Source organism: Beta vulgaris, chromosome 2, assembly GCF_026745355.1.
Source record: "Beta vulgaris subsp. vulgaris cultivar EL10 chromosome 2, EL10.2, whole genome shotgun sequence".
Lineage (NCBI taxonomy): Eukaryota > Viridiplantae > Streptophyta > Magnoliopsida > Caryophyllales > Amaranthaceae > Beta > Beta vulgaris.
This window is the reverse complement of record NC_079203.1, coordinates 49,852,273-49,867,015: the sequence shown is the minus strand read 5'-3', so window position 1 is coordinate 49,867,015 and position 14,743 is coordinate 49,852,273. Positions and strand designations below refer to the sequence as shown.

General features: G+C 26.2%; 1 protein-coding gene and 1 long non-coding RNA gene across 2 annotated transcripts; both read left to right on the top strand.

The window, feature by feature from the left end:
* The first annotated feature begins 3,334 nt into the window (after positions 1-3,334).
* Positions 3,335-3,835, top strand: LOC130590627 (uncharacterized). Its single transcript, XR_008968470.1, has 3 exons — positions 3,335-3,442; positions 3,527-3,605; positions 3,705-3,835. It is a non-coding gene; the product is annotated as an uncharacterized LOC130590627 (long non-coding RNA).
* A 3,866-nt stretch (positions 3,836-7,701) lies between these two features.
* LOC125494930 (uncharacterized) lies at positions 7,702-11,667 on the top strand. Its single transcript, XM_057393036.1, has 10 exons — positions 7,702-7,872; positions 7,978-8,182; positions 8,347-8,431; positions 8,548-8,675; positions 9,459-9,543; positions 10,665-10,745; positions 10,859-10,979; positions 11,067-11,243; positions 11,345-11,407; positions 11,515-11,667. The coding sequence occupies exons 1-10, from the start codon at positions 7,702-7,704 to the stop codon at positions 11,665-11,667; spliced, it is 1,269 nt and encodes a 422-aa protein (XP_057249019.1).
* The last annotated feature ends 3,076 nt before the right edge of the window (positions 11,668-14,743 follow it).

Here is a 14,743-nt window from a genome sequence, read left to right as displayed (position 1 = left end):
TCTTCATAGTTGATGTGTCAAACAATATCATGTCGAGGCGCTCTAATTTAAAAGTTACAAAAAAAAGGGAGAGAATCGTTGTTCAAAAATGGTGCAGGATAAGTTGTCAGATAACATTTCTCTATCGATGGTTGACAAACTTCTCAAAATTCGATCATACTAAGGAAAATCAAGAATGATGAGAACAGTTTATATAGGGCACTATCTATATATATATTTAAAGTAGGATCCTTGAGGCCACGTGTCGTTCTGTTATCGATTTCAATCCTACGTGGCATGACGTGGCATGCTCCTTTGATCAGTATTTTTTTCGAGCTCATTGAGGGTGTCCACGTGTCACACGGTTCAAAGAATTTATAATTGGCGTCAATCAAGGATTTTAATTGATATGTGATCTACATAATTAAGGAAACGTTTATTGGACTAAGGTATGTGTGTCAAGCAAGTTGCACGTTGAAAATTAGGAAAAAAAAATATATCAAATCACGATCTTAATTGAGAGATTTTCGCATAAATTATGGAATCAATTAAGAAATTTGAATATGAATAACAGTATTATGAAACAAAAAAATACCAATCAATTTGGAGTAAATCATGGTTTAATTGATAATCAACCAACAATACATCTAATATTAAGGAAACAAATTTACATTTATATATAATAAAAAAAAAAATTTAAATGGTAATTATACTCGGCATATGTAGTATAAATATCCATGATTCTTAGGCTTGTCTCACCACACCACACTAAATCCATAGCTTCTAAATGGCGTTTTTAGGATGTCATGGCACACTACAAAACAAATTTTTCGATTTCTTTTCATGCGTTTTTATGAGATAATCTTCACAAAAATATTAAATAGAAACCAATCTAATAACCATAAACGTGATATGTCCGTAATTGAAGATGTAATTCATGAAGTCCCATGTGAAAATCAATGCGCCTCAATTGAAGCTACATGGCATCCGAAATTGGCACATTCTAATTTTTTTGATGTTGATGCAATGGTGTTAACACTATTTCGTTCGGGTCGTCTCTAGTTATAAGGTATCAAAAGAATTCACGCATGATATATGTTATGATTCGCCTATATGGATACTATTGAAGACGTTACTTCATCAAAACCTCGCGTTTAGGGTACACTTGGATTGTGATAACATGATGTTGTACTACCTACACACTGTTCCTCCAAGGATTCATAAAGTGTGCGATGAGTGTTTCGAAGAATTGAATTTGGTCGACGGAGATCTTATTCAATTAAGTAGAAATAAAACTTTATTGTATTATTGTGCAAGGACTTTTTAGCAGTTTTTTTACATACTCTTTTATATTAATGTAGTATGTTAATTCTCTTAGTTGAATTACAAAATAAGTCCAATTAGAGTTGTATTTCTTTTTTTCATTCTTAATATAAATATATACGTGTTTAATACATGTATGTTAATTCTCTTGTGATAACATTAATGTAGTCATATTAATATAAAAAAAAAAACTCATGGTTGGTGATTAATACATGTAATAAATTGAAGCTTTTAAATACCAACCAATGCATGCAAGCCATTAAATATTATATCTACCACCTAATGCATGCAATACATTAAATGATAAATTTTTTGCCTATATAATAGCTTGCAAAAATCCGGTTTTTTCAACCCCTCTTGCTTCCAATCCATCAAAATCGGTTTTAAAATTCAAAGCTAATTATCCTTCAAATTTCTCAAAAACAACTTATTTCATTAAATGGATCCTAGAGTTGCAAAACATATCAATGATATTAACGAGTCTATGTATGAATTTTTTGAAGCATGGTCTGCCATTGATGAGGAGATTTCGAAATCTCTAAAAGCACTAGAGAAATTAGATGATGAAGATGAAGTGGAAACCATGGGTTATGTTGGTATGATTATCTCCTTTCGTAATAAGATTGAACTTGCAACAATAGAAGCAAAGGAAAGAGTTCAGCATTTGGATTCCCTAATAAATGATTAATGTACTTAAACGTGTTCAACGATTGGGGATGAAAAGCTGAGGTTACGTCTTCAAGAAAAAAAAGTATTCAAGTTTAGGTGGTGTTATTCAAGTTTATCTCATGTATTATTTTGCATTTCCGTATTAACTATGTATTCCATATCTCATTTTTATTTTTGATGGTCATGAATTTTGTTTATTACAGCAAAAAGTCTTGCATTACATGACTAAATTAATTAAGTGAAATTTCATAGTAATTAATTTTAAATATGTACTATGTGTATCTCTTTAGTTATCATTGTCGTTAATTAAGTTCAATAAAGAAAAAAGAATTATCACGATTTTTTTTTTTCGGATCTATAAATAAACGTGACTCAAATTAAATCTAACGTAATCAGTTTTTATATTACGATCTAACAATGAACATATTCTATTATCTTTTTCCGGATCTTATTACCTTTTAACAATAAAGAAAAAGAAATTATCAAGATTTTGATTTGATTTACCTTTTAATATATTTATTCGTTACCAAACATAAGCATTAAACCACTAATTACGAACATTTATATTTGGCAAGTTTGAAACGCAATATTCCACTGATTTTTTTTTTTTATTGAATCCGAAATTAAGTTATTTCAATCAACACATACTTTTTTCTTATATATATTGAACATACAAAAAAGTTGTTTTATTCTCTTTTGTGAAATGGATCCTCATGTGAATAAGTGCGAAAAAATGAGTTAACACTATTAAATTCTTTGATGAGGCAAGTTCGCGTTCAAAATAAGGAAATAGGTATATATATATATACTCCATATTATTATTTCCACACGTATTTTTTTAAAACCTTACTTTTTTACATTCTGTTAAAACATTGTAGCCTAAATAAATTCCTTCTTCGATTTTTTATCACATTGTGTTCTAAAAAACATAAAAATTGTTACATGAAGCCCTAAGTAAATAAGAAATCGTTTCATTGTAGGTTAAATAAATCAATTTTTCGATTTTTTATCACAGTATAGCAATTTTCGCCTCTTTGTTCTGTTTGATTTTTTCTTTATTTTTGTCCACGTTTAGTATTATTAGTATCATAAATTTATATGCATGTCAAATAGACAATATTCGTAAATGTTTATTCTAAAAAAATGACATGTTAGGTGTTGTTGGAGTACTCATCTATATGGGACGTGTTCAATCAAAAATTAATCAACAAAGCAAAAAACAATATATCATACTAATTGACAATAGGTAATTTTATAATTTCGTGATTTATATTACATGTAATTGTAGTTATTTTCGTTTTTCTTGCCATAATTAATATATTGATTCATTGTTTCTACTTATATCAGTTATACTGCTATGAGCTATGTGTTGTCGACAATTTTTTTGACCATTTACAACAATTAAGTTCTGACCTATTACAAGACGCTGTGGTTGTTTTAGCAAGAGGATTGGTTTTGAAAAATGACGACGGTAAGCATAAAATTGTATTATTTAGGTAACATATGTTCAAATTCTGTATTTGAATTACGTATGTATTTTTACTACATTTCATAGGCATTTATTTGCAATCTGTTGAAAACACACAAATCATGATCAATCCTAGGACAAAGATTGCAAGCAAACTAAAACAGTGGTAAGCTACTATGTATACTTACATGCGATTTGATCATTTTTTCAACCATGCGCAACTTAACGTGTTCTCTTAAATACATGTTTTGATTGGGTTAATTAGGTTTCGTAACGATCAATTTGTCCGACACAAGACACTATGGATAAATAAGACTTCTCTTCCGCTCAATAGATTACTATGCATCTCGAATTCAATGCGTTTATCCATTTCTGAGTTTCACAAATACAACGGAGTACGTCGTATCTAATATTTACTTTATAATATCTTAAATTCGTTTGTTTATATTTATATAGATATGTAAATTAATTTCATTCTTTCATTGTAGGGATGCAAGTGTAGGGTTGTTGGGAGAATAGATGATATTTATAAAGTCAATAGTTCGAATTCCGTATTCATGCATATCAAAATAAAGGATATAAGTGGGTCATTAAGTGTTGGACTATCTCACAAGCAAATATGTTTTATATTACAATTGTCCACTCTCGATCTACCAAAACGAACTGAAGAGGTATGTATGTTAATATTATAATTTTCTATGATACAACTACAACTTTGTAATATAAATTTCGCATTATCGCTAATAATTGTTTTTTGTAGGTTAAATACATGGACAACATACGGACCAAACTGTTCTCTCATATTGGAGATGCATATGTTTTCGTACTTGAAGCGACATTGCTATGTTTAAATCTAAAGTTCATAAAGTTGTGGATGTTACACACGTTTACTGGGCGGAAGAGTGTGCTTATCAATTTACTTGCAAGTTGCCTACTTATAGCAACAAATGGATCACAAAATATAAAACTTTTCTATATTTTATTTGTTATTTTAATTTTCTTAGTTACAAAGTGTTTCAATTATAATGTAAGTTTACTACTTTTTGTTATGCGTTATTAATTATATAATTCGAGCACTTCGTTTATGTCTTAAATCATAATAGAATGAAAATTTAATACCAATAAAGCATCATATCTATATATATATTATATGTAATCGTATTTATATATTCCATTTATAAATTTGATTTATTACCAAACACTTAAAATAATAGACTAAGTTAGTGTAATAATTAATATTGGACGTATATATAAAACAACCATATACAATTATTAGTCACGTTCTTAATAAAAAAAAATACTAACTGGCGTCAATTTTGTAATTGAATTTAGAAAAAATTTCCTATATTACATAGTGCACTAATTGAGGTAGTTTTATATTTGACAGTAACGAAAATTTGGTAGGTGTTGCCAATAAGTAGTGACTTTCCATTTTGTCAAATATTATTGCCAAAAGACACAACCATTTATAATAATGTAAATATATATAATATATATACAGATTTATATATTCCGGTTATAAAATTGATAGATTACCAAACGTTTACATTAATACTGCCGCCTGTTTTTTACAAAAAGAAAAAAACCGATTTTGAATTTTTTTTTTTATGAATTTCCTAATAATCTATATTATTAAAATAGCATTAATTGGCATATACATAGATATTTGGCAGTTACGAAATGTTGCTATGATTAGATTTTAATTTCTGACTTTCCATTGTCTCAAATATTATTCCCATAAGACACATCTTTTCATTTTCTCTAAGCATGCCTTTTTTATGAATGTTATATATATATATCTAAATATACATGCATAGTTTTTACATTTCATTTAACCAAAATACACCCTCCAAAATAAAATTTCGATTTTTTCATTCTCACACTCTCTAACATGGGATTCCCAAATGCAAAGAAGCCTAACATTGTTCATTCCCTTCCTACTGAAATTATTATTGAAATTCTTTCACGCGTTGGTGCTGCAAATGCTCCTGATTTATTTGCATGCAGAATGACGTGAGTTTTATATTTATATATTTTCTTTTGTTTTTACGAGATTTAAATTTCACATTTTCATCTTATGAAATTAATTTATTTTCAGTTGCAAGGCTATTAATAAACTTTCACACGATGGGAAGATATAAAGAAGGTTTCTTTTGAACACCTTTACATGCGTTCAATGCGTAATGATGAAAATAAAGCAAAGTTTTTTGAGTTGTGCTTGGAATACAAAAATCCAGAAGCACTTTTGCGTTATGGCATGGTAAAGTTGTTTTTTTTTTTAACTAACGCAATTTTATCAAATGTATATTTTATTTATTTATTTACATTATGAACATAACTAACTATATTTGTATAGGTACAATATTTCACATATGTGATGTTAGATGAAGGGTTGAAGAACATCGACTTGGCACATTCAAATGGCAATGTGTTGGCCAGCTATTTATTGGGACTTTTGCTTATATTCAATGCAGATGAAGAGCGCAAAAAAAGGGGTGTAGCGTTATTACTAAGTGTTTTTCACAAGCATCCAATAGATAAAGTGGTCCAATTAAGAGAAACTCTACGAGATATGATGGTGTCCCTTTGGTTAAATAATTCCATAGTTCGTGAGTCTGATGAATTCGTAAAGTGGATCAAGAGCACCTTCATGAATATGACAACATTGTGGACAAATGGGATTACTTCGCATGGGGTCCTGATGATCTCAAAAGTTTATGTGATGCATACTTATGTAATCGCGAAGCAGCCTTTTTTCTACGCTTGCTCCACTAGATTTTCTTAGATATGAAATATTTATTTTAAGTTTTTGCTTTATATTGATTTCTAGGTAAATTTTCAGTTGTATTAAGTTTATTGTCATAATAAGAGTTTTAATTTCAATAATATAAGTTTGTATTAATCTTATATATTTTTCATATTAAATGACAATCATATTTGTTCAGTTCTGATGAACTTATATTCAGTTTGACCACATATCAGAGCAATCTATATATATTTATTTATTAAACACTTATAATTAAAAACTTATAAATGGTTCAAATAAATTTTTAAATTTTGTTGTTGATTAATGACATTTATAAGTGTTTAAGTTTAAAGAAGTTACTTTTATCTTATTTTAAGATTCAATATATATACTTATGAAATAAAGGATCGTTTTCTTGATGCTAAATCACTATTACATATGGAGTGAATAATTATTTTGTATGTAATGCAATCAACTATTGTATATTGTTACGCCAATTTATGTAAATGTTGTGTATTCTATGTCTTATATTGTTTTTAGCTATACAAGAAAAAAAAATTTACGATTTTTGTGGGGAAAGATTTCGCAAGATATATACTTCAATGCTACAATTTTCGTAATAATTGTATTTAAAGAATATATGTTTTATTCCTAAAATACAAATAGGCTAAATATATTAGTAATTTATTAGTTGATTATCTGATTTTAGGAATATATGCATGATACTACTGTAATTTGAAAATATCGTTTATATTAATACAAATTTACTAATAGTTGTATTTTAGGAATATATGGGTTACTCGAATGTAAAATAGGCTATATATGTTATTAATTATAGCAGTTTATAATATCCTGTAATAGTTATTTAATGATTTAAATGATTGTAACTACTTATTATAAGCGTTTAATAAATCGATGATTAAGATTATTGCTATATAAAAAAAAAAATCATTATGTGCGAGTGATTACAGTTGTCATTGATTATGAGATATTAATATTTTAGGTAAATAATTCATACAATCACTGTACGATTATATATAGATACTGTTAAGATCTCAACGTTAATTCAGAAAGAATCATGATACTATATATTTTTAAAAATATCTTTTATAATAATACAATTTTAGAAAAGAATTGTATTTCAGGAATATATTGGTTACTCGATGTTAAAATAGGCGAGACATCTTATTAATTGATGTAATTTAAGATATGATTTTGAGTGATTTAATGATATAAATTAAGGTAATTACTTACTGTAATCAATTTATCAATCTGTGATTAAGATTGTCGTTGATTATAATAATAGATTCATATTTTACAATCACTATACGAATTGGGTATTATATTAATGGCAAATCATTTCCTTAAACAGCTTCATATTAACGTGAATACTACTTCATAAATATCTTTTACGTCACTTTATATAAATACACACTAAGTTATTACTCATAATCTTAATTCATATTTTTCGAAAACCTCTTCATTTCATCTTTCAAATAATATTTTCTCTACGGAAATGACATCCCAAAATGATGCCCCTGTTAAAAAAATTATTAATGTTTCTGATTTGGTTAAGGGAACAAAGTATATCACTATTGCAGTACGGATAATACGGGTTTATGAGAAGCCAAACTTTATGAACAATCAGGAAGCTGGTAGTATAGAAATGATTTTAATGGATGTACATGTAAGTGATTTTTATGGATGTATATAGATAAATAAAATTTATACGTGTTTATAGAGTATTTGTCTCTTTTACTAATAGTTCACGTATATTTTATATGTGTTTTAGGGTACAAAAATACATGCCAGTATTCGGAGGAACCTAATAGTTGCTTTCTGGCCTAAGATTGAGGAAGGAGGATTTAGACATATTTCTAATTTTTTGCTACGTGATAATGCTGGATACGAGCTTACTACGCAACATAAATTCACCATTTCAATGAATTATGGATCGTCCATAGTGGATTGCAATGCTTTGGATATCCCACAATATGGTTTTTGAATTTGTTCCATTTGGTGATATTTTGGCTAAAAAAGGTTCTGATGTTTATCTCATTGGTATTTTATTTGTTCTATAATTATTTCCCGTATTTCTATTTTTTTTAGGGTATTTTGAAACGTACACCTTAAGTTGTAATTTTTTTTTTACTACCTATAGATATAATTGGGCAAGTGACTGCGTATGGTGAACTAACCAAGACCACTAAATCGAGGTGCATGACTATTGAGCTGATGGACACAACGTATGTGTATACCAAATTGTTACTTATTGACCATCTTTTTTTATATATTTTTTAAAAATTTTAATTAAATTTCAATATAAGAACTTATGAACTTTTTCATTGTTATTTCTAAATAGGAATGACAACCTAACATGTGTTCTATGGGGCACATATGCTGATGAGATGATAAATTACATAAATGCTGAGGGAGCTAATGGTGCAATTGTTGTCATCTTACAGTTTGCAAAACGAATCATGTATAAAGGTAAATCTTAGTTTTATTTAATCCACGCATAGATTTCAATTTTCGTATTAAATATCTTTTAGTTTTTTTAAATTTTCGTTTAGTTAGATTTGTATTAAATTTACATTTCGGACTAATTATGTATTAAATTTTTATTGAAGATTCAAGCAAAAAGTTAAATGTAATGCACGACTTAATATTTTTTTTTTCCGGATATTTTAAGAAAAGGGAGTAAATTGAAAATTTAATGTAAGTATTTCGTGTATTTTATATGTATATTAGATTCGCTTTGAATTTTCGTATTAAATATCTTTTAGCTTTTTTATTTTCGTATTAGATTTGTATTATATTTAAATTTCGGACTCATTATGTATTAAATTTGTTGAAGAATCAAGCAAAAAGTTCAATGTAATGCACAACTATTTTTTTTATTTCCGGATATTTTAATACAAGTGACTAAATGGTAAATTTAACGTAAGTACTTCGTGTATTTTATATGTATATTAGATTCGATTTTATTTTTCGTATTATATATCTTTTAGCTTCTTAATTTTCGTATAAGCTTTTTATTATATTTAAAGTTCGTACTAATTATGTATTAAATATGTATTGAAGAATCAAGCAAAAAGTAAAATATAATGACCTCAATATTTTATTATTCCGGATAATTTAAGAAAAGTGATTAACCTTTAATATAAGTAACTACTTCGTATATTATATACGTATATATAGATTCGATTTAATTCATTAAATTTTTTTTTGTGTTATAGATATAAATTTGATAATCTGTTTTTTTTATACTAGGTGGTGTTCGTGTTCAAAATTCTCGATATGCTTCAAGATTGTTCATTAACACACAACTATCTGAAATTATTTCTTTTAAAGATAGGTAAGTTAATTAATTTTCACTTAAATAGATGACATATCAGCCACATTTATATAATTAAAGATTTATATAATTAAAGTTTTAGCGATGATTAGTGTTATATATGAACTGCCCTAATTGAAACAAAAAAGACAACAAAATATAATATAATTATAAGTTATCTAACACAATAATATAATTTGAAATTATGTGACTACATCTAATTATTTGTATAAAACAGCATATTCATTAGCATGTCGATATAGTTGTACTTAACCATGTAGGTGAACTATGAATATGAGTGTATTTTTATTCCACCTAATCATATCAAATACAAATACATAATTATTACAATTAAAATTAACAACAAATTACATCGCTTTAAACTATTAATTACATATACAAGTAAACTAATATTAGGTGGAATAAAATAATTACCCATTCATAGTAACCAACATGGTTAAGTATTATTATTTAATTTATTGTACCAATTAAATATACGTTATGGATCACATAGTAACCATGTATTGATAGATAGAATAATAAATGTAATTTATGTTGTGTCATATAAAGTTAAAGAAGTTATACCTGCGATTCATCAATATCACCAAATATGTAAGTTTCGGACTCTATATTGTTGCATGATATCCTACAAAATGTCTACATTATATATTAGCAACTAACTTTGGTTGTAAAATGAGAACATATGAAAGATTGAGTATATTATTAGATAAATAGGAAAATCATATCTTGGAAAATGCATTATTAATAAAAAAAACTCATACAAATATTAGGAACATACAAAATGCATATACATGTAGCACGATTTGTCTAAGCTTATGCTACATGATTGTTTTCCAGCATGTGTTGCAAAACTCAACAAATATCTGGCCAACTAACTGCATGAGAATGAGAGTGATGACTTTTTGAAGCAAGAATATGTAAAAGATATTTTCGACATTATGAACATGAAGAAGGTGAGAATTTTGTCATTTCATGCAACAATATATATTAACATCACAAGAAATATAAGACTTCTTAACCTTAGTATACATTTTCATTTCTCAGCCTTGTGTATGCGTTTGCCTAGCCACAATAGAGGACATCGATGTTGGTTATAGTTGGTATTACGATGGATGCAACAGATGTATGAGTGGAGTTATTAGGGAAGATGATGTCATCCGGTGTAGAAAGGAGAATGTAGTGTTACGTAGTACAACACCAAGGTAATTATTTCTAATTTACTAATATAAAAACAAAGTATACAATAATATTTAATATCAAGTTTCAATAAATGCATTTTTATAGTTTAATAGCTAATTTTAATAAATTCTTATAGATTCAAGATAAAATTGATTGTTGCTGATAAATCTGGAGATGCTACTTTTATGATGTTTGATAAAGAGGTGTCCAAATTAGTTGGTAGAACAGCAAAAGAAATGGTTGCCTCTCAAAATCAGGTTCGTTATCATACATTATTTATTTGTCAATTATAATACATGGTTTCTTATTTACATTTATAAATGCTAACATCAAAATACATGTAGGTAGAAAACAATGAGTTTCCTGAAGAATTCAAAAGTCTATTGGGGAAGAGATTTTTATTTAAGGTCACTGTGCCATATAATAATGGCATTGATCAAAATTATTCCTACACTGTGAATTCTACGTCCGATGAACCTGAATTAATTAACAAGTGGTTTGAACTTTATGTTAAGTTGGAGGTATTTGATTTAATTCTAAGGATTTTACAATTAGTTTCATTATCTATTATTATGTAAACAAGTAATTGGTAATTACTTATGTAAACTTTTTTCTTCAACAGAACTCTATTGTTGTGAAAAAGGAGAGTGAGGCAGAAAGCGTGCAAGAATGTGAAGAGAACATGGTAATACTTAGCTATTTCAACTAATTTCGTCTACCCACATTTATCTACATATATATATTTTTTTTTAGCATTTCTAACAACCATTATTTTTTCAACATATTCAATAGGATCTCTTTCAATCGGAGACAGACTCTTCTCTATCCCACATCACACCGCAAAAGAGAGCAACATTACTTGATGAACATTCACCCTTAGGGATGCAGCTTTCAACTAACAAGAAACTCAAGTCTGTTATGCCTCAAGAAGAAGATGGACTCTAGATATTGTTGTTGAATTAAGAACTATATATGAAGTCTATCTATAGACTATTAGATGAACGTTTTAATTTGGTTGTTATTTATATTTCTAAACAATTTGCATACATTTATTCAGGATTTGGTTATTCTCCTATACATTCATTTCAAAACTCTTGTGGTTACGACATGATTGTTTATGAAAAATTTAAATATATCATTGATTGCCATATAGATTATCCTCATTGTTTTATGTTTAAGAAAATATTAAACATTAAATAACATGTCTTAACCTAACTGTTATAAATTATACATAACAAATAAAATATATATAGATGTTTAAGGTAATATTAAACATTAAATAACATGTCTGAACCTAACTGTTATAAGTTATACATAACCAATAATATATATATATATATATATATATATATATATATATATATATATATATATATATATATATATATATATATATATATATATATATATATATATATATATATATATATATATATATATATATATATATATATATATATATATATATATAAGTAATATATATCTATATATTACTTATACTATCTCGCATGAATCAATTTACGCATACAAAAATAGTTCGTCGTTGGTGATATAATTAATATGTATGTATGTTTATACTAATGTTTTATATTTTAAACATCTTCTTACACACATTTTTAATACTGAATATCTAATTTAGTAAATATTATACAACATATTTTAAGAGAGGGAAAAAATATACGGCATTATAAAACAATTTCTATTAATGCATCCGTTATTACCCATATATAAATAACTATACATTTTTAAGAAAGTTCCCTAATGCATATCAAATCAACTTTTTAAAATGGCATTATCTATATATAATCAGTAATATTTTGTTTCCAAAGTTGCGCGATATTGAAAAGCTTAATAATAGGCAATTATTCTTTGATTGATTCGGAAATAATTTGAAACATTCCTATTATATGATTTTCGTAATAACTGTTATATATAAAACTACTAAGGAATCTTTACCATACTATATCTATATAATATCTCCACAAAAAACGTACATATATTCTTCACACCTTTAGACAAATTAATCTTACAGTGTTCTTATCCTTCAAATATAATATCATATTCTTATTCGTTAATAATATATAGATTGTAGAAATGAGTTCTTCTACTAATAAACGTGTGAATAAACGTCCAGATTACGGAAAAGAAAACGAAATTTGTGACAATACTCCATTTGTTTGTAACAATTCAAGTCAAGTCCATGATGCTAAAGTTGCCATGCAAAGGAGGAAATCAATTTTGAACGATAAGCGAAGTAGAAGCCAAACAACACCTTTACTTGACATTTCTAATGGTAAGTTGATTTAATGGCACTATTTGTTGTCAATATATTAACATTTTGTGCAAATTGTATAGAATAATAAAGCATTTAATAAAGAATTAAAGTTATTCATCATGTAATGTTCTTACTATAACATACATAAGTCAATCAAATTGAATATATCTTTAATTTATCATGTATATAATTTATATAATTATTAATAATTATAAAGAAGTAAAGGGAAGACTACCTTCTTAATCTTAATATCATAATATGTTTTATAACATATTTTCTTCAATGGCCACCATCTTCTGCATGCAAATCAAAACCTCAAAAAAAAAAAACATTTATTGTATATATAAACTTATATATAATGTAGACTAACGCATACACAAATTGTATATATATATATATAGTTGTACACAATTTTGAACTCATTCTAATTATACACAAATTATATAGTTTACAAAAAACATAAATGAGGTTCCATGCATGCAATGTAAATACGAAATTTATATCTTAGATTTGAATTATTATCTTTTAATTTTAAAATAATATATATATATATATATATATATATATATATATATATATATTATTTTAGAAATATACATATTATATACATTTATAAATTATTTTAAATATTTTGTGTTACATTTATGTGAGAAGTGTAGATATCCATATATCCTCAATACGATATTATTTTTTAAAATATATACGATTATTATTAATCTATTATATCATAAATATTATCAACTATATTTATAGATTGCGGAAGTGCATACAAGAAAAAAATAATTCAGATGACATTGTATTTTTTACATATGTTAGCATATATTTTGTAGGTACATTGTATTAAAACAATTTATACTTATTATTATGTATAGACCACAGATTTAATTTAAAATAATTCATATGTTGTAATATACTAATGGTTTTTGCTAAGTTGTTATATTTGTAGTGTATATATTTTCGAATTATAACTAAAGAAGTCATGATAGTATTCTATTGCACTGCGTATTTAATAGTGCAAAAGCCAATTTGTTAGATTGTATTACTATTTCCCATATATATATTAACATTTTCTGTTCAAACTAAAAAGATATATAACAATATAAACTATTTTCTTACATTCTTATTATGCATATATCTGTGGAAATTTTATGCAATAATAAAGTAATAAATAAACAAATGAAGTTATTCATCATGAAATTTCCTTAATATAACATACATAAGTCAAATTATTTGAATATATTTTTAATTTATCTGTATCTATATTATATCATTATTATTAATTATAAAGAAGCATGAGAACACTACCTTTTTAATCTGACTATCATGATATGTTTTCTCACATTATTTCTTCAATTGCCACCATCTTTTGCATCCAATCAAAACCTCGAAAAAGACAAACATAACTTATGTATTTAACTATATATGAAATGAACTATAATTATGAATAAGCAACATAAAGAATAACTTATGTATTTAACTATATATGAAATGAACTATAATTATGAATAAGCAACATAAAGAATAACATGTATTCGCATAATTAAATCAACTATAAGTATGAAATACATTAAATTGAGGATATACATGCACTTTTTATTGTACTGTTCTTTATAAAGTGGTAATTTTAGATTGATAAATTTATCATATATTCATGAAATAATTTAGGTACTAATTAGTGAAACAACAAAATTTATACCTAGATTATAATATTTACTCTTATAATTAATATTTCACCAGATTTGTAAC